Genomic DNA, 21,978 nt, shown 5'->3' on the forward strand with positions numbered 1-21,978 from the left:
TGCACAACCTACACCTTGGGTCTTGTCTGGTGTGGTAGATATGAGCCTCTATTACTCTGGTGTTTAGGGCCTGTTCCTGGGCGGCCAGGATGAGAGCCTCTGTGCTGTCCTTGAGTCCAGCTTTCTCCAGCCATTGGTAGGTTTTCCTGACATCAGCCACTTCAGTTATTTGTCGGTGGTACATCCCATGTAGGGGCTTGTCCTCCCATGATGGTACCTCCAGCACCTTGTCTTCTGTTCCCCATTGCCTGAGACATTCGCTGAGCACATCGTCCGTTGAGGCTTTGTCCTTGATGTATTTATGGATCTTGGATGTTTCATCCTGGACAGTGGCTCTCACACTCACTAGTCCTCTGCCTCCTTCCTTACGGCTCATGTACAGTCTCAGGGTGCTGGATTTGGGGTGGAATCCTCCATGCATGGTTAGTAGCTTCCTAGTCTTAACATCCGTGGCCTTCATCTCTTCCATTGGCCAGCTAATTATTCCGGCAGGGTATCTGATTACTGGTAAGGCATAGCTGTTTATTGCACGGATCTTGTTCTTGCCATTGAGCTGGCTTCTCAGGACTTGCCTTATTCGTTGGAGGTATTTGGCTGTGGCTCCTTTCCTTGTGACCTCATTGAGGTTGCCATTTGCTTGTAGTATTCCCAGGTACTTGTAGCTGTGCTCTATGTCTGCTATTGTTCCTTCTGGGAGTGAGACCCCTTCTGTGTGGGCGACCTTCCCTCTCTTTGTAACCATCCGACCACACTTCTCTAGTCCGAATGACATCCCAATGTCAGTGCTGTAGATCCTGGTGGTGTGGATCAGTGAGTCGATGTCTCGCTCGCTCTTGGCGTACAGCTTGATGTCATCCATGTAGAGGAGGTGACTGATCGTGGCCCCATTCTTGAGTCGGTATCCGTAGCCAGTCTTGTTGATGATTTGGCTGAGAGGGTTCAGGCCTATGCAGAACAGCAGTGGGGACAGAGCATCTCCTTGGTATATGCCACATTTGATGGACACTTTTGTGTCCATCAAATGTGGGGCTGTGGTTTTCCACAGCCCCATCGAGTTTGCAATGAAGGCTCTTAGAGTCCTATTGATGTTGTACATCTCTAAGCATTCAATGATCCAAGTGTGTGGCATTGAGTCATAGGCTTTCTTGTAATCAATCCAAGCGGTACACAGGTTGGTGTGTCGGGTTTTGCAGTCTCGGGCGACTGTGTGGTCTACAAGGAGTTGGTGTTTGGCTCCTCTGCTATTTATGCCTATGCCCTTCTGTGCCTTGCTCATGTATTTATCCATGTGCCCGCTTATCTTAGCCGCTATGATGCCTGACATGAGCTTCCATGTTGTAGAGAGACAGGTTATTGGCCGATAGTTGGATGGGACTGAACCCTTCGAGGGTTCCTTCTGTATCAGGATTGTGCGCCCTTCAGTTAACCATTCAGGGCGAGTCCCATTTTGTAGCAGCTGGTTCAGTTGAGCTGCCAGTCGCTCATGGAGGGCAGTGAGTTTCTTAAGCCAGTAGGCATGGATCATGTCAGGTCCTGGTGCTGTCCAGTTTTTCATACCCGAGACTCTGTCTTGGACATCTGCCACAGTGATGGTTACCGGGGCTTGTTCAGGGAGGTTGCTGTGGTCCTCTCGTAGAGAGGTTAGCCACTGTGCATTGCTGTTGTGGGACGCCTCCCTTTCCCATATGCCTTTCCAGTATTGTTCACTCTCCAGCCTGGGTGGGTCTGCTCTGTTGTTATTACCCTGCCATTGAGAGTACACTTTAGCTGGTTGGGTGGCGAAGAGCCGGTTAATCCTCCTGGCATTCATTCTTTATATATATATATATAATTTCTGTCTAACATGGAATTTCAAATCTGAAGAATTGCATTAAAGTTGGATTTGGGAATTTGAAATGGGAAAAAAAATCACCTATCATAAATTTAGTTTTCTATGAAATTGGAATTAAGTCTAACATTTTGATACAAAGTATCAAATAAAACGAGTAATCAACTATTAGTAATGAAACTAGATTTTAATAAACAAAAAAAGCATTTCAAATCCAATTTGCAGTAATGAGTGTAAAATAAGTTCTGAAATCGTGTGTATATTTTCATCATAGGTGGTCGCAAAAGTTCAAGGTAAAATTTACACATGTAAATGCAGATATGTCAGCATTTAATACATCAGTATAAAAAAGCAACTATCTACTTCAGGTATTTTAGATTTCATAGAGAAACCTTAGCACTGCTTTACAAAAATGTTTACTTGTATCTCATCCATGGCCAGTGGGTGGCAGCAAAGCGCCTTTGACGCCTCTAAACACACCGCAGAGTAAGTAGAGTCCCTCGCTTATCAGATAGCGGCAGAGATGGCCGCCTGTGGTTTGTTTCGCTCATTTTCTTCCAACTTTTCCACAGTTTGGCCTTTACTTACCCGCTCACCGCTGCTCTCTCCTCTGAGACTGGCACCTACAGCTTATAATGGGAGAACACTAGCTTCTTCAAGCCGATTATCAGCAGGTATTTGTCCCTGGATTTGTTTAGACTAGCACGTTAGCCCACAGTCCACATAGCAGCACCAACAGAAGGGGGGGAAGGACATGGTAGAATGTCAGCTCTGCTACATGTGTGGTTAACACATGCACCAAAGACTACAGAGTCTGTTGTTTTGTCTTGCAGCACTTAAATTCACAGACAAACACGAATGGATTCGAGTAGAAGATAACGGAACAGGTACAGTTGGCATCAGCAACTTTGCACAAGTAAGTTTCCAATTTCCCACATGCCCTGAAGTAAATGATTCCAGAGTGATCTTTGACCGTGTTGTCGGATCACTTGCAGGAGGCGTTGGGAGATGTAGTCTACTGTGGGCTACCAGAGGTGGGAACACAGCTTGCCCAGCACGGTATGAAGTTTTCTACATGGTTTTTGAACCAAGTTGCAAACACTGGAGAGTTTTAGCAGTGATTTTTTTTAAAAACATCACATGTTACTGCTTCATAGGAAACACCAGCTAAATGCCAGAAAAATTCAAATTTTCTGTTGCAGGAAGACTTTTCTGGTAAATTGTTAAAATGACTGGTTGCTACCAGCCATGTTTATAATACTGGTTCTTAAAAGAGTCATTTTAGTTTAGATATGTCAATTATCTAAACGTATCAATGAACTTCAGTGGCACAGTTTAATCAAATTATTAATATATGTATGTATAAACTCAGAAATGTCTTTTAAATAGAACCATTTATCTTTTTAAATTATTTACTGTGCAAATAATTCAGAATGGAAAACAAAGTTACACTTTATTTTGCATTTATATTCATGTTCCATTCATTTAAACAGCTTTGTTTTAATTTATTAGAGTCAGAACATTTTATTTGTGCTATGCTTTAGCATGTGGTTCACAAAACGGGCTACTGGAGAGGGATGCCCCTATAGCTAAGATATGGAAATAATAATTCTAAAAAAAAAAACCCCCGAACCATTTATGTGCATATTTTCTCAGATGAGTTTGGAGCTCTGGAAAGTGTCAAGGCAGCAAGTGAACTTTATTCGCCCTTGACTGGAGAAGTTGTAGAGGTCAACACACTACTGGCAGACAACCCCGGTTTGGTCAACAAATCCTGCTACAAAGATGGTGAGTTTGCTCACAGTTTGCTCACAGACTACACTTCTGTCTAGCTGACGCCTTACGCTCTGTAAAAAAGGAGATAGTTCTTGTGTTCAATGAAAAATTATGTTGAATTGCACAGTTTCTTTTTAATGTGTAATTCCTAAATTGTTACTCAGCTCTAGATGTGAAACACCAATCCATAACACTGGAGCGTTTAGTTAAAGAATAGCTCAACTGAACAGATTAATGTACTTTCTGAAATACAAGCCTGACAGTTTAGCTTTAGGTAATACTGCTGCATGTGTTCAGGTAAAGTAAAAAACGTATATATGTTTCTCAAGAAAGCAAATGTTGCTTTTAGTAAATACTGTTTTTCTCGAGGCCACATGATTCTTTTGTTGGTCAATAGATGGCAGCATTGTACAAGTTTATCATTTTACTACTACTAATAAACACTTTCCTTTTTTACTCCTAAAAAAAAAGCCTAAATGAAGCCAGTTTAATATAAAAACAATGCAGTGTAGTTATATAATTAATTATAATTTTAAAAAATGTGATGCCAACTAAAGCAAATCTCTTGGGTTTCTTAATTTCTTGAAATATATTTTAAGAACTTTATTGTTTTGCATAGTGAAGAAACATTTTTAATTCATGTCTCAGCTTGTTCATTGTTAAATCTCATCTTACCCTGATTTCCTTTAGGTTGGCTGATGAAGATGACGATTGCAAAACCCGCTGAGCTCGACGCTCTAATGGACGAGGCAGCATACGAGAGATACATCCACTCCATCGAGGACTAACCTTTGGTTGTTTAACGATTATTATGCTCCTGCTTTATTTCCATCATTACTGGCAGGGAGGAGCATTTGTGTGCCTCTCAGTTCCATCACAATGCTTAGCATCCAGCAGCAAAGGTTTACAGCTCTGTACTGCTGATCTGCCGGGGCTGTAGAAATGTGAACTTTAGAAAGTCTTTACCTACTGAAAACGACTGACTTTAGGGGACCTCTCAGTCTGCACTGACTAAAAAAACCAGACTTCTTACAGCTACACAATCTTTAAGCCGACAAAAAGAAATCAAGTCATTAAAAAAAGCTTCCAAGCATTTCAGTCAAACCTGAAATTCAGCCTTTATATACGTAGACTTAAAATGCACTTTGGTCTTTATGGTATTAATTTGGTTTGTGGACACTGTGGATATGGGACCTGTGTAATAGAAAAATAAACATTTCCTTACATGTTCAGTTTGTGTGAATCTTACTTCCGAACTTTCAGACGGTATATTAAAAACAAAATCGGTTTACAGTTTGTACGCCATACAGAGAAACGTCCAGCTTCCAGTGTCATATAAGATGCATACAAAATGTTTAATCCAAAATGCAGCAAGACAGGAAAATGATAACCATCTCAAACTAGACCAAAGGCAACCAGCATGCCCTGACAGCAGATGATGGGTGGAGGAACACACGGCAGCTTTGGCTTTAATAATTGATGTGACAACAGAATAAACTGTTGAGGCTTTAACGTCACATTAGGAAGAGATGCATCTGTGGGTTAAATCACAATATTATGTGATTTTATATACCGTATTTTCCGCACAATAAGGCGCACATAAAAACCTTCAATTTCCTCAAAAGCCGACAGTGCGCCTTATAATCCGGTGCGCCTTATATATGGACCAATATTGAGCCACAACAGGTCTAGCAACTACGGTAAGCAGCCACCGACTTTCTTTTCGCCCGTAGAAGTGCGCGGTGCATGCTGGGATAGTTGTCAGAACGCTGGTTTATTAATAAAGTTTGGGGGGGTTGAGAGTTATGGGAGAGAGACAGAGACTGCGGCGGCAGCGTTGGTTGGTCTGTTACCCAGAAAGCAGTTGGGCACAAAATCGCAACACCAACACCATGAGTGAAACAACGACTGGGGCAGCCTACTATATAAAGTACTCGGGGACCATTTCTTTACAAATGTAGATGTGTAATAATAAAGCACGGCACTGCAGCGTCTATTCTATTCTTATATATGAAATGTTTTTAAAAATAGGCCATTCGTTGAAGGTGCGCCTTATAATCCGGTGCGCCTAATAGTGCCGAAAATACGGTAATAGCTTAGTGAAGCTTTGCTAGATAAAACAAAATGCAGCTTTTCCACCAATGGAGGTAGGAAACAAGTTCTCAATATTTTATCACATTTTTATGCGAAGAATCTCCACAAAGCAGCAAGTATTTATAGAATGAAAGAGAAATTATGCACGTTCAATTTTTTTTGGTGTTTCCAGATGAAATTCAATCTGTCTTCAGTAGTCATGTGAATGCTAAATAGAGTCCATCTGTGTTCAATCTTAGTATAAATATAGTTATTCTGAGAAGGTATGAGAGGTTTATTAGAGAAATAACATCATGAAGATCAAATTGGAATACTTAAGGAGAATGTGAAAGATTTTACAGAGCATTGTTCACGCTCTGGTACACCATCAAACCTATCAAGACATCTCCATCCCCCTGAACTGACTGGCCAGATAGGAGCATTATTGAACAGGAAAGCAACAAAGAGGTTGTACATTTCAAAGATACAACCTTTTTGTAGAAGAGTGGTGAGACAATGTACAGACACCAGGTGGAAGAAGATGATGACACCAAAACTGGACTTTCTGGCCAACATGTACATTATGCATGGTTGAAACGTAATATTGGGACATCACCCTGAACATCACATCCTCAGGGTGGATGGTGGTGGCAGCTTCATTTTGCGGATGCAGGGACAGGGAAACTGGGTAGACTTGATGGGGAAAGTGAATGGAGCTAAAAGCAATCGCTGTTTTCCAGGCAGAAAAGCTATGGGAAGCTAAAAATATCCTGACATTTACAAGAACAACAACCATAAAAACAGCATGCGCTGCAGTGGAATGGATTAAATCAAAGCATATACATGTCTGAATGGCCCAGTCAAAGTTCAAACCTAAATCCAACTAAGAATCTGTGGCAACCTAAAAATTGGTCCTTAGAAAAATTGGTCACAGACTCTCTTCATTGTAACTACTTTGAGATTAAATTTCCAAATCCAAGGACTATGCATCAGTTTCCTTCGACTTCATAGTTGTGCACTACATTGTATTGATGTGTTATATAAAATCCCAATGAAGTACATTGTGGTTATAATGTAGAAAAATTTGAAAAAGTTTAAGAAGACTTAATTTTTCAAGTCGATACAGTAATTTGCAATGCAATAAAGTACACTGCTGTCTCAACCAACGTTGTAGTGTGCATGTAGAGGGACGGAAGCTGCTTGTGGAGACAGCTGTTCACAATTATTCACTAATAATGTACCAGCATTGTTTTAAAACCCAACCAAGACAAGTACATTTCTTAACTTGCACTTTTTTAACATTACAATTTTGTAACTTCGACCCTTGAAGTATTTCATGTTCATCTCCGGTTCAGTTCCTTGAAGCGATGGCACCACCGGGTATAACAGAGAACTTGTCCTTGGCTGTTGGAGTCCTTCTGGCCCTTCTGTGGCTTGATGGAGCTGGAGGGAGCCCCTCCATTCTGCGGTAATCCCTCTCTAGTCTCTCCTGTCTCTGTGCTCCCTCGTACATCACACTAGCTGTAAAGTCTGTCTCATTTAGGAACGCTATGGTCTCGTCCCTCTTGCGGCTCACGTATCCCTTCAGGACAGCGTTGTAAGGGTTTGAGGCAGCATCTGCGTCCGGGTCTTCCAGCTGGTGTTTGAATTCCATGCGGGTGATGACAGGCAGCAGGAACTGTTCCCCCTCTGTCACCACAGCCCCGTCCCAGTGAGACAAACCTAGAGCCTCAGACACAAGGCGTTTGGGCAAAGGCACCAAATCACAGCCTGAGCGCTTGTCAACATATTGTTGAAACTGCTTGCGCACCAGAGCCACATCTTGTAGAGATTTGCTCCTCTGCTCCTCTAGATTAGTAACTATTCTTTCAGGATACGTCTGGCCAAACACCACACCTAAGAGGCAACAGATGTACAGAAAGTCAGTTAGGGCCCCTGAATCAGAAGCTGTTGAACCTGAAAACATTTGATACATTTCTCACCTGCTCGCCGCAGCATGGATGCAGGACACTTCCAGGGTTTGTGTATGAGCTCGTCTGGTAAATCTGCAAGCTCAGGACACCATTTCCTGACATAGCTGCCGTACGGGTCACAGGTCATTGCTGCATCAACTGGATGCATCACGAAGTTCCAGTGATCCAGGCCACACATACCACCGTTCTGCCACATCATAGCATCAATGGCAACATCTGCATCCACGAGGGTGTCCTAAACATGAATAAATACTTGATGCAGGTCAGCAGGTTTTAGGTAGGTTTGGCTTTTTTAATGTTTTACATGTTTCTCCCACTCAAAGGTAGGGAGAATAAAAGTTTCTTAAAGCTGAGTTCTGGAGGTTTGAAAATTTCTAAACATTAAGCATTTTAGATAAAACCAGAGCTGATCAAATGCAGTTCAAGTTTATGACAAACCAATGAAATAGCCCTTTAGATACAAAGTTGTAAGCTACAAACCAAGTTCCCAAAATAAGAAAACGCTTTTGTACCTGCAAGATTCTTACCTGGAACCAGCGATAGCCCTCTTGCCAAGGCAGATGGAGATACGCAATGAGAAAAGATGCCACTACGTGTCGCATGTAGTTGTTCATCCAGCCTGTCAGCCACAGCTGCCTCATGGCTGCGTCAACCAGAGGGTAGCCGGTTTGACCTTTCTGCCAAGCCTTTAGGTGGCGGCAATCAGTGCTCCAACGTAAAGCCTGCAAGTAACAGAAAATTTGTAATTAATACAAAGAATTATATAAATTGATAATGTGCTAATATAACAGTGCATCTTAACCTTGTATGGAGGTCTGAGTGATTCCCAGGGTAGATCAGGAAAGAGAGTTAGCTGCCAGTAAGCCAAATCCCTCCAGGCCAGCTTCCGTTGGAACTTTGGGGGTCGACACTTGGCTCCTTTGGCATCCCATAGAAGCCAGCGTGGACTGAGCTGACCGAAGTGCAGGTAGGGAGACAGACAGCTGGTGTTCGGAGCATCTGCTCTGCCTGACTCTTTTTCATATCTATACACACCTAGAAATTGAAGGAATAAACATACGCAACTATTTAACGGCTTTCCAAGTAAAACTGCAGTGCAATTTATGCTTATTAGACACTGAGACATTTCACCATCATGAAGAAAGGCTTCCAGTCGGGCATGTGCACCATCTTCACTAAAGTCCCAGGACTTGCGAATGTTTTCTGCCCAGTCAATCTGCAGGCAAAAATAAGACAACGCCATCACATTACAACTGCAAACCTCAATGTATTTCATTAAGATATTAGGTGATAAACCAATACTGGTTTATCACCGGAAAAGGGTAGAGTGCCTTCTCCGGGTCAGGGGGGTCGTCCTGCCTCAAGTGGAGGAGTTTAAGTATCTGGGGATCTTGTTCACAAATGAGGGAAGAAGGGAGCGGAAGATCGACAGGCGGATTGGAGCAGCGTCTACTGTGAAGCGGGCGCTGTACTGGTCCGTCGTGGTGAAGAGAGAGCTGAGCCAAAAAGCGAAGCTCTCGATTTACCGGTCGATCTACGTTCCCACCCTCATCTATGGTCATGAGCTTTGGGTCATGACCGAAAGAACGAGATCACGGGTACAAGCGGCCGAAATGGGTTTCCTCTGCAGGGTGGCTGGGCTCTCCCTTAGAGATAGGGTGAGAAGCTCGGTCATCCGGGAGGGACTCAGAGTAGAGCCGCTGCTCCTCCACGTCGAGAGGAGCCAGTTGAGGTGGCTCGGGCATCTGGTAAGGATGCCTCCTGGACGCCTCCCTGGTGAGGTGTTCCGGGCACGTCCCACCGGGAGGAGGCCTCGGGGAAGACCCAGGACACGCTGGAGGGATTACGTCTCTCGGCTGGCCTGGGAACGCCTTGGGATTCCCCCGGAGGAGCTAGAAGAAGTGGCTGGGGAGAGGGAAGTCTGGGCCTCCCTTCTGAAGCTGCTGCCCCCGCGACCCGACCCCGGATAAGCGGAAGAAAATGGATGGATGGATGGATGGATGGATGGTGTGTTTTTTCAATCAGTAGGAAAACGGAGCAGGCTTCTCCATTTTTTTTTCAGAAATAGCTAAATAAAATCTAAAATTGTGATGTGTATCTGTGTTTAGTCCCGTTTTGCTATAATACCTCCAGATAAAATCCAGTATTGCCTTCTGAAGTCACTAAATCAAGAGAGTTGTCCTCTGTGTATTTTAATATCATCATAGCTGTTTGATACGGTTTCGGAGGTTTGTTGGAATACATTCGTGTTCAAACAGCATCATAAAGACCAATACAGATTTGAAGGACAGCTTAGTATTTTAAAAAAGTGCCAACCTTTGAAAATCTCACCAGTTCAATTTATCATCTGAAAATGCAAGCACTGTGGCTCATTTTTAAGCTACAAAGACATAAATTCCAGCTAAAAGGAGAGACTAGGCAAGGAAGCAGCAAAGAGGTTTTTAAATTTTTGAATTGTTAAGTTATTTAGTGTCTCTGCTCACAATCGTGCCGTCCTTCCTGCGTGGCATGCGTGCGAGGCCAAGCATATCCAATGGGACGCCTTGTGGCCAGCAGGTAGGAGAAGGAAGAGAGACTGGTGGGTCCAGAGGAACACCTATAGAAGCTCCTGGGTTTTGTCTGCAGCAGTTCATGAAATGAGACACTGAACCTATGCCTACATCAGAGGAAAAAAAGAACAACCTGATCAAAATGTTCACATTTCATTTTAGCTTTAATATAAAGTGAATGTTGTCAGTACAAACCTCTGAGCCCCACACCCTCTGTGCTGACAGAAAACGGATCTCTGAGACAGTACGAGTGGAACATTTTACATTCAACGCCTTCTTTGTGCAGGGCTGAGAAGACCACATCATCCCTCTCCTTCAGCCACGGTTCGTACAAAGCATTAGCTATCACAGTTTGCGCCCCGGTCTCCTTTACTAATGTTTTCAGCGTATGCAGAGAAGATCCATCTTTGTTCCCGTCTCCATTGGCTTGGAGAAAGACGAGATGACTGCCAATCCGCTCCAGGGATGCACAAAAGCGAGACAAAGCCTGATGAAGCCAGTATTTACCTGTTAAATAAAGGACATTTAGTCAGTGAATACATTGGAGATTAAGATTGTATCAACTTTCAGCTGTGTGAAAGCGTTGCAAATAAAATGTCTGAGTGTTAGGGCAACTTACAAGCTCCCCCCATAGCAACGGTGACCCCTAGACCCTCCTCCTCCTCAGGACTCCAAATAAAGACAGGAATGACAGGTGCACCCAGCTCAAGACATCTGATAAGAGCAGGGTTATCACAGAGTCTAAGGTCTCTCCTGAACCAAAGTAAAACAGGTGGTGTCGCTGATGGAGAATGGGTTAAACCTACAATCTGCTGGGCAGCTGCTTTTCGCCGTTGCCGCCTATTTTTAGAACGTCTCGGTTTCTTTGATAGATTAAAATCTTGCTCCTTCATAACTTGGCCACTTATGGATGCTGTGTTTGGAATAGAAACCAAGGTAGAGGAATCTGGAACATAAAGAGCCTGGCTTGTTCCAAGTGATTTGTTATCAACACCTTCAACATGTGTACTTTTATAAGTTTGGTTCTCTCTGGAGTTTTCCTTACTACCAGACATTGACTGCGCCACAAAGGCACTCTTTTCTCTGCCAGGTACATCTTCTTGTTGGGTGCAACTATTTCCCTGAGACTTTGCGTTTGAATTGCATAGAACGCTGCTTGCATTGCCGCCGACTCCAGGGTGCAGGGGCAATTGGTTAGGGGTTGATATCTGTTGATCCTTCATTTCCAGAAGCGAGAGAGCCAGAGCAAGCTCCAGCTCATCATCCTCCGTCTAGAAAAAATACAAAAAAATGTGGGTTTTTAATGAAAACAAAGATATTTCAAATATATTTGCACAAACAACTAATTTTCCTTTTTGAGGGACTACATCAGAAGTGTTTGACTCCGATCATTAAGGGTCACTGATGTGTACGTTGTAGATGTTTCATGGTTCCGACACAGTTAATTCAAGTGACTAAAATACCTCCTCCAGTTATCCAGAGGCCTGGTAATTATTAATCAGATGTGTTGATCAAGAATATCTGCCATTAAGGCCAAAATTTGGAGACTTTGGGCTTCAAAGTCTCAGGTACAGTGTCCTAAATACACTGTATCTTAATTGAGCAAATTAAAAATAACAATTTTAGCACAAACAGGATTTAATTTAGGCATGTTCCAAAGTCAACCCAGACAGGGGTCCCCAACTCCAATCCTCAAGAGATACTGCTTGCAACTTTTAGATACATCTCTACTCAATCAAATGGTTGAAGTGTCTCTTCAGCATGCCATCAAGTTTAGCAGATGGCATGCTGAAGGAGTGTAGTTGGTGACCTCTGACCCCAGACCATTGTGCTGTCAAATCCAACAGATGTTTAGAGTGATCGGGGACGTCAGAAAAAGAAAGTTTAGTAAAAACTGACTATAGCTGCTGACAGAAAAAAAAAATTAAGTCATGAAAAAGTTTCATAATACACACATTTAGCTAAACACAAAAATAAGTAAGCTGTTTGATGCTGTTTATGATGAGATGCACCTCATGGGAGTAACTGAATTAACCTTCTGATAGGTGCATACCACGAAACAGGTTGACATACTGACTGATTAGGACTGAATACAAAGACACGGCACACTTTTTAGATTATTATTTTTTAAATCAAACATGCACAAAAAACAAAACAAAAGCAAAAACATTAAAAGTTTAAAATAATGTATAACTTACTTTACACTTCACAATTATTCACTACTTTGTGTTAAAATAATACTTGGAGGGGAAAAAGTGATTGTACAGGTGTTATTAATGATTGTACAGGTGTTATTAATGAACCTCAATTAGTATTAACTTTTTTCTAGCTAGCAAGAATAGCAATAATTATGAAACAAAATAGGTGACAAAGATCAAAACTAACAAAACTGTTTGATGTTACTTAGTTGTAAATTTGTAAACTATAGTCGGAAAGTTTTAAACTTACCTGTTGCTATTTTGCTCGGAGGCTAATGGTATTAAATTATTACTGCAACCAATTTAACTATGTGTCTTTTGAGTAACTGTTTGCTTAAATGTTGCTGCTTTTTAAACCCACATTATCTGCTTCCATTTAAAAAGTGGACACACACTATGTTTTAATGTAGTCTTTTTTTCCTCACTGACCTTTGAGAAATATTCCTGGTAGATGGAACTGAGGACAGAGTGCAGCCGGATGTTGGCCGTGGCCAGTGGCTTGATGATGGACAGAAACTGTGAGCGAGTCTCTTGGTGCCCCAGGACGGACACACACATCGCAAAGAAGCCCTCCGGATCTTCTCGACCCACCAGCACCTCCCTCAACATCTGTCTCACCGCAGCTTGGTCACCGGCGGCCGAGTGAGGCATCTTAAATGTGAAAAGTGACGGTATAGTACAAGTAAAAGTGTGTTAAAGTAAAATGTAACTGGCGAACATTACGTTCTCTGCCACCAGTACTCGTTACCAAACACCAGCTGACTAGTAGTTACAAAAGCCATATGTGTGTGTGTTTTATAACCTATGTAATAAGTTGACCCCACCAGCAGGGGGAGCAAAAACGTAACAAAAAGCAGACAAAAAAGACGAGTGAAACTGCTTCGCCGGTTCTAACCATGTGAGTAACAGAAGGAACTCCTTGTTTACATTTCATTAATTAGATAGAAGGTAGAGCCGCATAGATGAATTCATGGTTTATAAAAGTCATTGTCTGCAGCATACTCGGGGCTTCCTCTGCTTCAGTTTATACTTGATTTGAACAAATCAGGCAGAAAGTTCGTCTAGGGGCTCCAGACGTCTAAACAGAATCAAACACAGCGGTGATAGATGTAATGTTGCTGTGAAGTCATGTCCTTTGTGTTTTATTTTATTATTTTTCTTGCAAAGCTTTAATCTTGACAAGGGTTTGTTCCTTTTTCGCTGTGCACACTGTGAAGTGAAAGCAAGAAACAAAAAAAAAAAGATAAAGAAAACAACAACAAAGCCAGGAGACAGTGTACCCAGCAGTGAATTTTTAATCATGGTCTGCATTCCCTGCTGTTTAAGGGTCGCTAAGTAATTGATTTTTCTAATGAGACAACGTGCAAATTTTGAACATAAGCAGCAGGGGGTGGTGCTTTGCCAGACTTGTGGACCAACTTGCAAAAAGAAGAAAAAAAAAAAAGAAAATGATTAGAAGCAGTATCAAAAATGTGACTTTAGGCTTCAGCACCAAGGGCCTGCTTTTTTTTTTTTTTTTCTAACTTCCATGTGAAGAGCAGTGACAAGAGCTCTGGTATGTGCGGAAGGCAACCCAGAAAGAGAGGAAGAAGGGAAAAAGATTGAGAGAGAGGGAGAATCAATAGTGTTTAGACAGAGAAGTGGAGTCTAAGTGTGTGATCAATAGAGAGCAGAGAGGAGAGATTAGCTGCTTTTCTCCCTCAAACTAACACTGACAAATTGGTGAATTGGTGTATCGGCCCTTGGGCTAAACGGATTGACCTGCTGTTTCCATGTTCCACCGTGTACTGTCAATAAAGATCTGTGTTCGTTGCGACTCTCAATGAAGAGAGTGAATGAAGCACCAGAGGAGAGGAAAAGGCGAAGGGACAGCAGGAAACAAAATGTAAGAAGTCAACCTCAGGTAAGGCTGGATACACACAAAATGTCCTCACCTCTGTCTCATTAACAAACACGCGCATTCACACGTGCATCCTCGTGCACAGCGTTATAAAACCATAATAACATCTCCAGGAAAATTAATGGAAAGACAGATTAAAAACTAAGTGAGGAGAAACGGGGCAGTGGTGTAGCTATTTGCAACTCATAAATCATCCTGACACACCCACGCGCATGTCGACACACACACACTCACACGCATACACACACACTCACACACGTACTGTAATTAACCACAGGCTATTTACTCTCTCCTGCTGTAAATTAGACATGCAGACACAGTTATTACATTAGGGGAATCTGCCATGCAGAATGCTAACAGGAAGAGGAGGGTGGCGGGACACACAGGTACACAACACAAGCAGCTCATATAAAAATAAACACACACACGCACACACTTGCATGTACACAAGAAAGAAGCTATGGAAGAATCATAGACTGACAGGAGTGAAAATGAAGCTGCAGCACAGAGAATAGGGGCCCCCAGCTCTTTGTTCCCTGCTGCATTTCATTATCTGAAACGCCAGCCGACACACACACGACTCACGCTCACACAGACACAAACGCACCTCCCCCTCCCCTAAAGCTGTCTGCCTTCCACTCTATGCACACCGCATACACACATAAAAAAGACGAGGAAAATAGAGATACTGCGTCAGTGCCATTCACTGGCATCTGGAGTCGGTCATGACAAGCATGTCTGCATGGTCATCTTTAAATCAGCAAGTGCAGAAGCTGCTCTGAGTCTCCCTCATCTGTTCTTTAAAGAAAGCACTGTCCCATAACTTCCATTTTTAAATAAAACAAAAAGATATGTGGGCTTGATTGAAGAAAGTATTGGTATTCTATCTTGGGGAGCTTTTAACAGGTTTTCTTTTTTTCTTCTTGCAGCCTCTCTGTATGTCCTCTTGTTTCCCCTGCCTCCCTCGCCCCTCTCTGTCCCTCTGTTTTCCCACGGTGATCGATAGCTCATTACAATCATTGACTGCAGCTCATCAGCACCTGTTAGAACTGGAGAGACGGAAAAAGGCGCACAAGGCGTCTCGAGATTATCGATAAGTAGTCGGATCTACGTTGAATTTGGCTTATAGTTTCGAATTGGGTATTTTCTATTGCACATCCATCGCTGCAGGTGTCTAGTTTGCCTCTGCTTTATGGTCCGTGGTCTTGGGGAACATCTTATTATGCAACTCACGTGAGTACCGTGGTTTGTTGCTATGGTGATTGCCAGGGGAGCTGGAGTATTATAGGTGTTTATCCTAGACAGGAGAAGGCTACTCTCTGTCTATCAGGACATGCCACACAGTTTGGACCACACAATAAGATCAACACATGCAGTCACATGAGGGCAAATTAAAGATATTCAAATGCAGATGTGAGCAATAACACAATTTTGTTACTTTGTTCATTTCAAACATTGATATTCCAAGGAAAAAGTAACCTTGTATAAACACAAAGTTGTTGGTTTAATGCGTTGCTCCAAATGTTTGTTTTTGGAGAGGATAGATTGTGAGCTAAAAGAGGGAAACAGAGAAAAATGGGTCGAGTCAGAGAAGCTATTAGAAACTGCACACCATAGTTAAAAGCAATGAAAAATGTGTTAAAAACAGAATAAAACCTCCAGAGGTTCCCCATGGATTCACGCTCAGGATGTGGTCTAAAGAAAGAAAGAATATTGGCGTGAGTGTGAATTTTTAAGGAAAAGTGGATATATATGGGGGAACACAATGGCGGCTAGAAAAAAGCAGAAGTGTCTCCCTTCATGCATAAATTACACACATCATTTACATATTCATTATGTTTTGTGTTATAATGAGACTATTTGCTTAATAGCTTCACCACCACTGGCAGCTTTTGTTTGACACAACAGAATTTAAAGAGTGGGGGGGGGGGGCGGAAGAGGAAAAACAAAGGATCGTAGGTCATCTCCGTAAAGTGGGTGAGGTCAATGGTACACAATCAATTTTACTGATAATCGCATCAATCATAATGCTGTATGGTGAGAACAAGCACAACCTGCTCAGGGCTCTTAGAGATGTGAAATGAAGCAAGGAGAGAGAGGGGGGTTGGTAAAAGTTAATTAAAACAACACAGCTTTCTCCAAACTCAGTGCTTTGGTCGTCCTTCTCGTGTCTCAGTGGAATAAGTAACCGCAGCTGTAATTACCTGCAGGGCAGCCACCAAGATCATTCCTTCAGGTGCTAAAATAGTCCTCCAGATGACAATCGAGACAGACAATTTGTGTCGGTCCTATGAGGGAGAGAAAAAAAGTTCCAAATGTGTCAGTGAATTGATGTTGGCTGTGTGGGCGATGATATGTAATAAACTGAGAGAGTTAACGATTTAAAAAGTGAATAAATGAAATTAGCGGAAGAAAGTGGGACGGAAATATAGAGACAGGGGGAAGGGCAATGGAAGAATGAACTACAAATGAGAGCGATGGCGGTGGCAGGTTGGCACGGTGCCATCCAGTCAGGACTGAAGCAGGGGCGGGCATGGGCATGGGCAAAGGGGCGAGGAGAATAAGAGTGAAAGACGAAGAGAAACAGACCTCCACAGTGCTTCTATGATGCCACCTTGGCACAGGCAGAGTGGGGCGTCATGAACGGGAAACCGGGCAGGGAAAAGGACGATATGGAAAAGACCCGGGTAAAGCGGAGCTTTGAAGTAAGTGAGATACCATCTTGCAGAGAATGACTCTCAGATGTGAATGAATGACGAAGACATAAAAGGATGCTGAAGATGTAAATGAATGATTCTTTTAAAGCAACCATCTGCTTTGAATGTACGATAGATTCTGAAAATGCGCTGATCATTTTGACTTTTCGTCCCATCTCTCTACCAGCCACAGCTTGCCAGCCAGCGGGCAGTGTGCCAGTTTGTCCTCATGGCATACCCGAAGCACTTAAAGCAGATGGCGGAGAATTGTTGCAGTCAAAAACAAAGGGACTCACCTCAGAGGATTTGCCTCTAATCACTGTTTGCTCGGACAAAGCCAAGAGGAAGTGCCCGGGCAACGGTTGCCAGCGGTTGTGATGGCATCTTTTGGCGGTTTCGGGGCAATAGAAGAAAGGTGGCATGCTGCCAAGGCAACGCATTTGTAAACAGAAACATCCATATGTTGAGCGGAACATTTCAAATGCCTTGGATATTTTTTGGCAAAAACATTACTTCAAAGAAAAGGCTAAAAAGATAGATGGCATCACGCCAAGCAAAAACCACGAGGCATTTACGGGCGCTGTCAAAAGCTATACTAGCAAGTGGAGAATTGCAGCCCAAAAATAGTAACAACGTGGTACAACTACACTCACAAATGGAGCTTTTGTGAGTGTGTGGCTCATTGCCTTGATGCCAACTCGACCTTGTGCCAGCTGCTCCACTGAAGGGAAAGTTGCTGGACATTACATGGAATGAAGAGAAGTGAATTTTTACTTAGAGAGGAAGAGAAATAATGAGCAAAAGAAGTAAAGGATGTGGAAGGAATTTGTGCTTAACGAAGAACAGTGGGAGTGGGTGGACGGAGATGATGAAGAGCCTCTTTCCTGCTCTTGCACACCTGGGATGTTCTTAAAGGGAAATCCCCTCAGAATGCTATATCTGTAAAAGGGAGGGATGTGTTGGCATCATCTCCAGGGTGTCAAGCTGTGTTTCTCCACTGCCATCCAGGGAGGATGCTGCTGGAGTCATCAAGGGCGGGCAACAGCCTGGGCATCTCATCTGCAGCTAATTAACAGCCACACACTAATTCTAACAGCCGATCATAATTAGTGATTTAATCGCTCGTCAGCGCTCTCCCCCCGCGCCCCTTAAATTGCGCCTCCTATTTGGACACGTGCGGATAAGCCAAGGAACGCTTGATCCCAGCCCCCACCTCCCTCCACTCTTCCTCGATCCGTCTTTTCTTCATCCTTGGCTCCAGACTCCAGTGGGATCTTAATTAAGCCTGGGCTTCATTATGCAAATGGAGTACAATAAGCGACAGCAGAGGTGGAGTTGGATACGGACTGAAAAGGAGTGATGGTAGTGCTGGAAAGCTGGAAATGGAAAACATGTGAAAACCTACAAAAATGTTCTTCTCATGTTACTGTGTTGCAGTAATTGTGTGTCGTTCTAACACGGATTTCTTCAGTGCTTGCGCTACTACCACATGTTGTCTGAGAGCAAACACCTCACGCGATGAAGCTCCATAGCTGCTGCCAAGGGGAAAACTTCCCTGAAACAACACTGGATATTCAGAATGTCATCTCTCACAAAGAAAATTCTCAAGGGAATCATGACAATGAACCTCTTAATATCACCAGTTGGCTGGATACGGAGAGAGATGGTAGAGATAGGGGGAAAGAAAAGGAGGCAGACAGAAACACTGACAGTGGCAGCAGCATGGCAGCTAATGTCATCTCAGTTTAATCATCGCATAGGATCATGGGGTTCATGAAAATTCATTTGCATATCATTAAATGGAGAGAGGTTATTTGGTGCGGGCCAACAAAATGGGATTGCAAGAAGGAAGGGGGTGAAAAAAAAGGAAAATAGTCGGCCTCGTTATTAAACAGCAATGTTTTATAGTCTGCCAGCCGATTCATTTAATTTGAACGTAATTAAAATGTGTCAGGCTCAATCAATCATGCCAACAGGGATACTATCAATGTATCAGTCTGAAAAAGGACTAATCAGAGGATATGCACTTGGACACTTTCCAGTAACAGTCATTGAAAGTGGGCTATAATCCTCTGGAAGCTTGACCAGTCTCCTTCTTCAGTTGACTATGCAAAAGTGCAAATACTGTGTATTATGTAAAAGCTGTGAAAAATTGTGACATGTCATGCATTGCTTAGTGAGAGGGTGTGCCACTTTGTCCAATGTTGTCATATTGCCCTTCATGTTTTCCTACTGTTGTATTTTTGGTGGAAGAATTTCTCAGGTATGAAATGGAGCCGTCTGCACCTGGACATCTCATACAAACCATGCATCTATTTGGAACCACCAGGCGGACATTTCGTGTAACTAGTTTGACAACAGATGATTTAAACTATGTTTCTAGTCTCTACTAATAGCCTACTACTGTAAAATATGGTCATTGTGACCGCAGTAATTAAAATATACAAGCATTATTGCTTAGGCTTTTGGTTTTGTCAGTGGCTTCAGGTCAACTCACCCATTTCCCAAGTCATATCCCCATTTTTTACACACATTGCTATTCTGCGCTTTCTCATTTCTGTAACAAATTCATATGTGGAAATTATGTTGTGTAATACATTTTAAAGCTGTAAAGTATTTTGTGAAATTATGATGAGAAATGGTCATAAAAAAGACTCATATTTCACATTATCTCATACACTTTTATTTTTAAAATGGAATGAGAATATAGTGACACCACTCTTTATATTTCTTGTGGTTTTCACCCAAGTGTTCCCTGTTGAATTTGATTAAATATGACAGATTATGACCACTAATCAAACCAAGGGAGGTTTAGGCAAGTAAATTTACTGCTAGTAAATATTCTTAATTGGACTCATGTCATTATTTTACCACAGTTTGAGTTGAAAAGACATAATATTTTGACTGTATATTTATTGGTTGTCAAAGGGAGTACAAATCACCTCCTATATAGGTACACACTGATGTGTTGTTGATGTAAAACTTCCCCCAGAAGATGACTCTATTTCATAACTAATAAGTCGGGTTTAAAATGGTCAAAACTACCAGAGTATAAAATATTTTAGAAGAACGATGAGGCCCAAGTGGGAATCGCAATCAAAATAAGCCAAAATATTGTGTAATAGGCTTTTTTTCAGAAAATAAACATGTAAGTTATACAGTAAATTTGAGAATTCCTATACATTTCGTAATTTAAAATGTCTAACTACAAAGAGAAATAAACTCACGCTGCATGGTTTGAGTACATGAGTATAAAATGGTTTGTTTACAGGTGTGAAACAGAAGTAGAAAAGGACAAGAAATGTTAAGTATGTACAAACTGGGGAGTATGCATTCGCAAAGGAGGAAATTCATCCTAAGCTCGCAGATTCTTTTTGTCCAAGGTGTCCAAGATGTCCATGTTTGGCTTGTATGCGGATGTCAGTGTGCATTCCTCATGTGCATAAGTGATATAATTAGACTGCCCTTTTTGAATGGAGATCAGTTTGGCAACATGGCAGTCACTCTCACATACATACAGTCATGCACACACGTAAACACACTGCAACACGCGCTCACTGGGAAGACCACCCCGCACCCCATTCCCAATATCACGGAGGGTCTGTTGTCTGTGAGCAAAGAGTGTAAAGATTAACATAATCCAGCTAATAAGTGTGAGTAATATTCACACAGAGACGCGTGGCATAGACACTCTCCTGCTGATGCGTATTTGTATCTCATTATACATGTAAAGTTCTGTGGCCGCCTGCCAGTGGGGTAATGGGGGGCCTGGTTTAGCGTAGTGGGAGGCATGGAAAAGGGTCACAAAGTGTGGGCCACAACAAAAATATGTAAGTTGTCCTCTCCTACTTTTGAGAAGAACCAGCATAGTTTTTATAGAACTAATAGATAAGTAAAAGAGAAGCAGAAATAATAATAATAAAAACTGCTATTCCTTTTTTATTTCTACAAAGGTGCAGTGTCAGTTTTTAAGCAGAATGGAGGAATTATAAATAGTGTATTTGCGCTTGCAGGCTAGCTCTACAACATGATTGATTGGGATGGTGTGACGACCATTAAAAAGTCATTTAAAAGATGGATAGGGACCACATTTCCAAATAAAAACCACTTTATACCTGATGAAGTGCTGAACAAACTCTTCTGCAGAGACATTTACTGATTACTATTGAGGTATGAGTGAGTGTAATAGGGGAAGCGATGTATCAGCTGTGGGAGACACCAGGGCGACAGTCTGCAACGCAGTTAGGCAGTGAATGGTGACACTGACTTTTATTAAAGCTAAATTTGAATTTTGTTTCAATTAAAAGAAGGACAGATATGTACAAAAAAAAAAATCATGGATCGAAAAAAATGGCACAAACAACCTTACCGTTACGTGCTTATTAAATTCTATCTGATAGTGCCATGGCTTCAAATGAAAGCTTATCCTCAGAAGCAGAAGGTGTGTCTGCATTTGAGCTCTGTCTCTTTAAGTCGGGGCTCCACCACCGCAGCATGCTTTGGGATTCATGCATAAACATGAGCTGGCCTTTCAAGCTCTCTCCTCACATAACCAATCTAAATCTAAATGAGCCCCCACTACAGATACACCAGCAGGCAATGACATTACCCCCCCCCCTTCCTCAGCCCCATCCCCAACCCCCTACTCTACTCCACTACCCCCAGCGACACATATACACCAGCAGGCAATAATTTCACGCCGTCCCTCAAAGCCCCCCCATCCCACCACCTTCCACCTACGCTCTATACACACACATGCACTTGTACCCCCTTTTTGCCGCAACCCCACCAGCTGCACAGTGCTCATTTGATTAAGAGGGGAGGACAGGGAGAAGGAGAAATGGTGGGGGATCACTTTATCACGATGACTTTCTAAGATGGCTATCATCCAATACGAAGCTATCTCAAAGCCCTCTTGTGTGTTTACTTTGCTTTTGTTCTCCACATGTATCTGTTTTGTCTTCCCTCCTTGCCGCCACAATCAG

At 42.4% G+C, this 21,978-nt stretch overlaps 2 protein-coding genes and 1 long non-coding RNA gene across 5 annotated transcripts; 2 read left to right on the forward strand and 1 right to left on the reverse strand.

Moving 5' to 3' along the window:
• Positions 1-2,320: 2,320 nt before the first annotated feature.
• On the forward strand, positions 2,321-4,836 carry LOC103466689 (glycine cleavage system H protein, mitochondrial-like). Its single transcript, XM_081608161.1, has 5 exons — positions 2,321-2,502; positions 2,662-2,744; positions 2,824-2,887; positions 3,485-3,616; positions 4,295-4,836. Exons 1-5 carry the CDS (start codon positions 2,352-2,354, stop codon positions 4,390-4,392), a joined length of 528 nt encoding a protein of 175 aa, XP_081464287.1. The 5' UTR covers positions 2,321-2,351; the 3' UTR covers positions 4,393-4,836.
• A 104-nt stretch (positions 4,837-4,940) lies between these two features.
• On the reverse strand, positions 4,941-17,364 carry LOC103466705 (deoxyribodipyrimidine photo-lyase). Of its 3 annotated transcripts, none has more exons than XM_081608157.1 (12): positions 16,502-16,587; positions 15,954-15,992; positions 15,777-15,849; positions 12,827-13,048; positions 10,819-11,470; positions 10,395-10,706; positions 10,134-10,306; positions 8,782-8,866; positions 8,453-8,685; positions 8,178-8,372; positions 7,660-7,885; positions 4,941-7,573 (listed from the first exon to the last, which is right to left on the reverse strand). In XM_081608157.1, the coding sequence occupies exons 2-12, from the start codon at positions 15,968-15,970 to the stop codon at positions 7,029-7,031; spliced, it is 2,733 nt and encodes a 910-aa protein (XP_081464283.1). In that variant the 5' UTR covers positions 15,971-15,992; positions 16,502-16,587; the 3' UTR covers positions 4,941-7,028. The 3 variants fall into 3 exon arrangements, with proteins under 3 accessions (XP_081464283.1, XP_081464284.1, XP_081464285.1); XM_081608159.1 differs by having other exon boundaries at positions 7,469-7,556; XM_081608158.1 differs by lacking the exons at positions 15,777-15,849; positions 15,954-15,992 and adding an exon at positions 17,290-17,364 and having other exon boundaries at positions 16,502-16,585.
• Positions 15,537-21,128, forward strand: LOC145551995 (uncharacterized). Its single transcript, XR_014087909.1, has 2 exons — positions 15,537-17,002; positions 17,181-21,128. It is a non-coding gene; the product is annotated as an uncharacterized LOC145551995 (long non-coding RNA).
• Positions 21,129-21,978: the final 850 nt, after the last annotated feature.

Source organism: Poecilia reticulata, chromosome 6 (assembly GCF_904066995.2).
Source record: "Poecilia reticulata chromosome 6, P_reticulata-male-v2, whole genome shotgun sequence".
NCBI classification, from domain to species: domain Eukaryota; kingdom Metazoa; phylum Chordata; class Actinopteri; order Cyprinodontiformes; family Poeciliidae; genus Poecilia; species Poecilia reticulata.

Bases quoted from the DNA above. Each gene is read 5' to 3' on its own strand.
- LOC103466689 (XM_081608161.1), top strand. From the start codon at position 2,352: ATGGCCGCCTGTGGTTTGTTTCGCTCATTTTCTTCCAACTTTTCCACA. The intron at 2,503-2,661 runs GTATTTGTCCCT...TTTGTCTTGCAG, and splicing joins TTCAAGCCGATTATCAGCAG to CACTTAAATTCACAGACAAA. The intron at 2,745-2,823 runs GTAAGTTTCCAA...GATCACTTGCAG, and splicing joins GCATCAGCAACTTTGCACAA to GAGGCGTTGGGAGATGTAGT.
- LOC103466705 (XM_081608157.1), bottom strand. The intron at 8,373-8,452 runs GTTAAGATGCAC...TGTTACTTGCAG, and splicing joins CACTCAGACCTCCATACAAG to GCTTTACGTTGGAGCACTGA. The intron at 7,574-7,659 runs GTGAGAAATGTA...GTTGCCTCTTAG, and splicing joins ATCCATGCTGCGGCGAGCAG to GTGTGGTGTTTGGCCAGACG.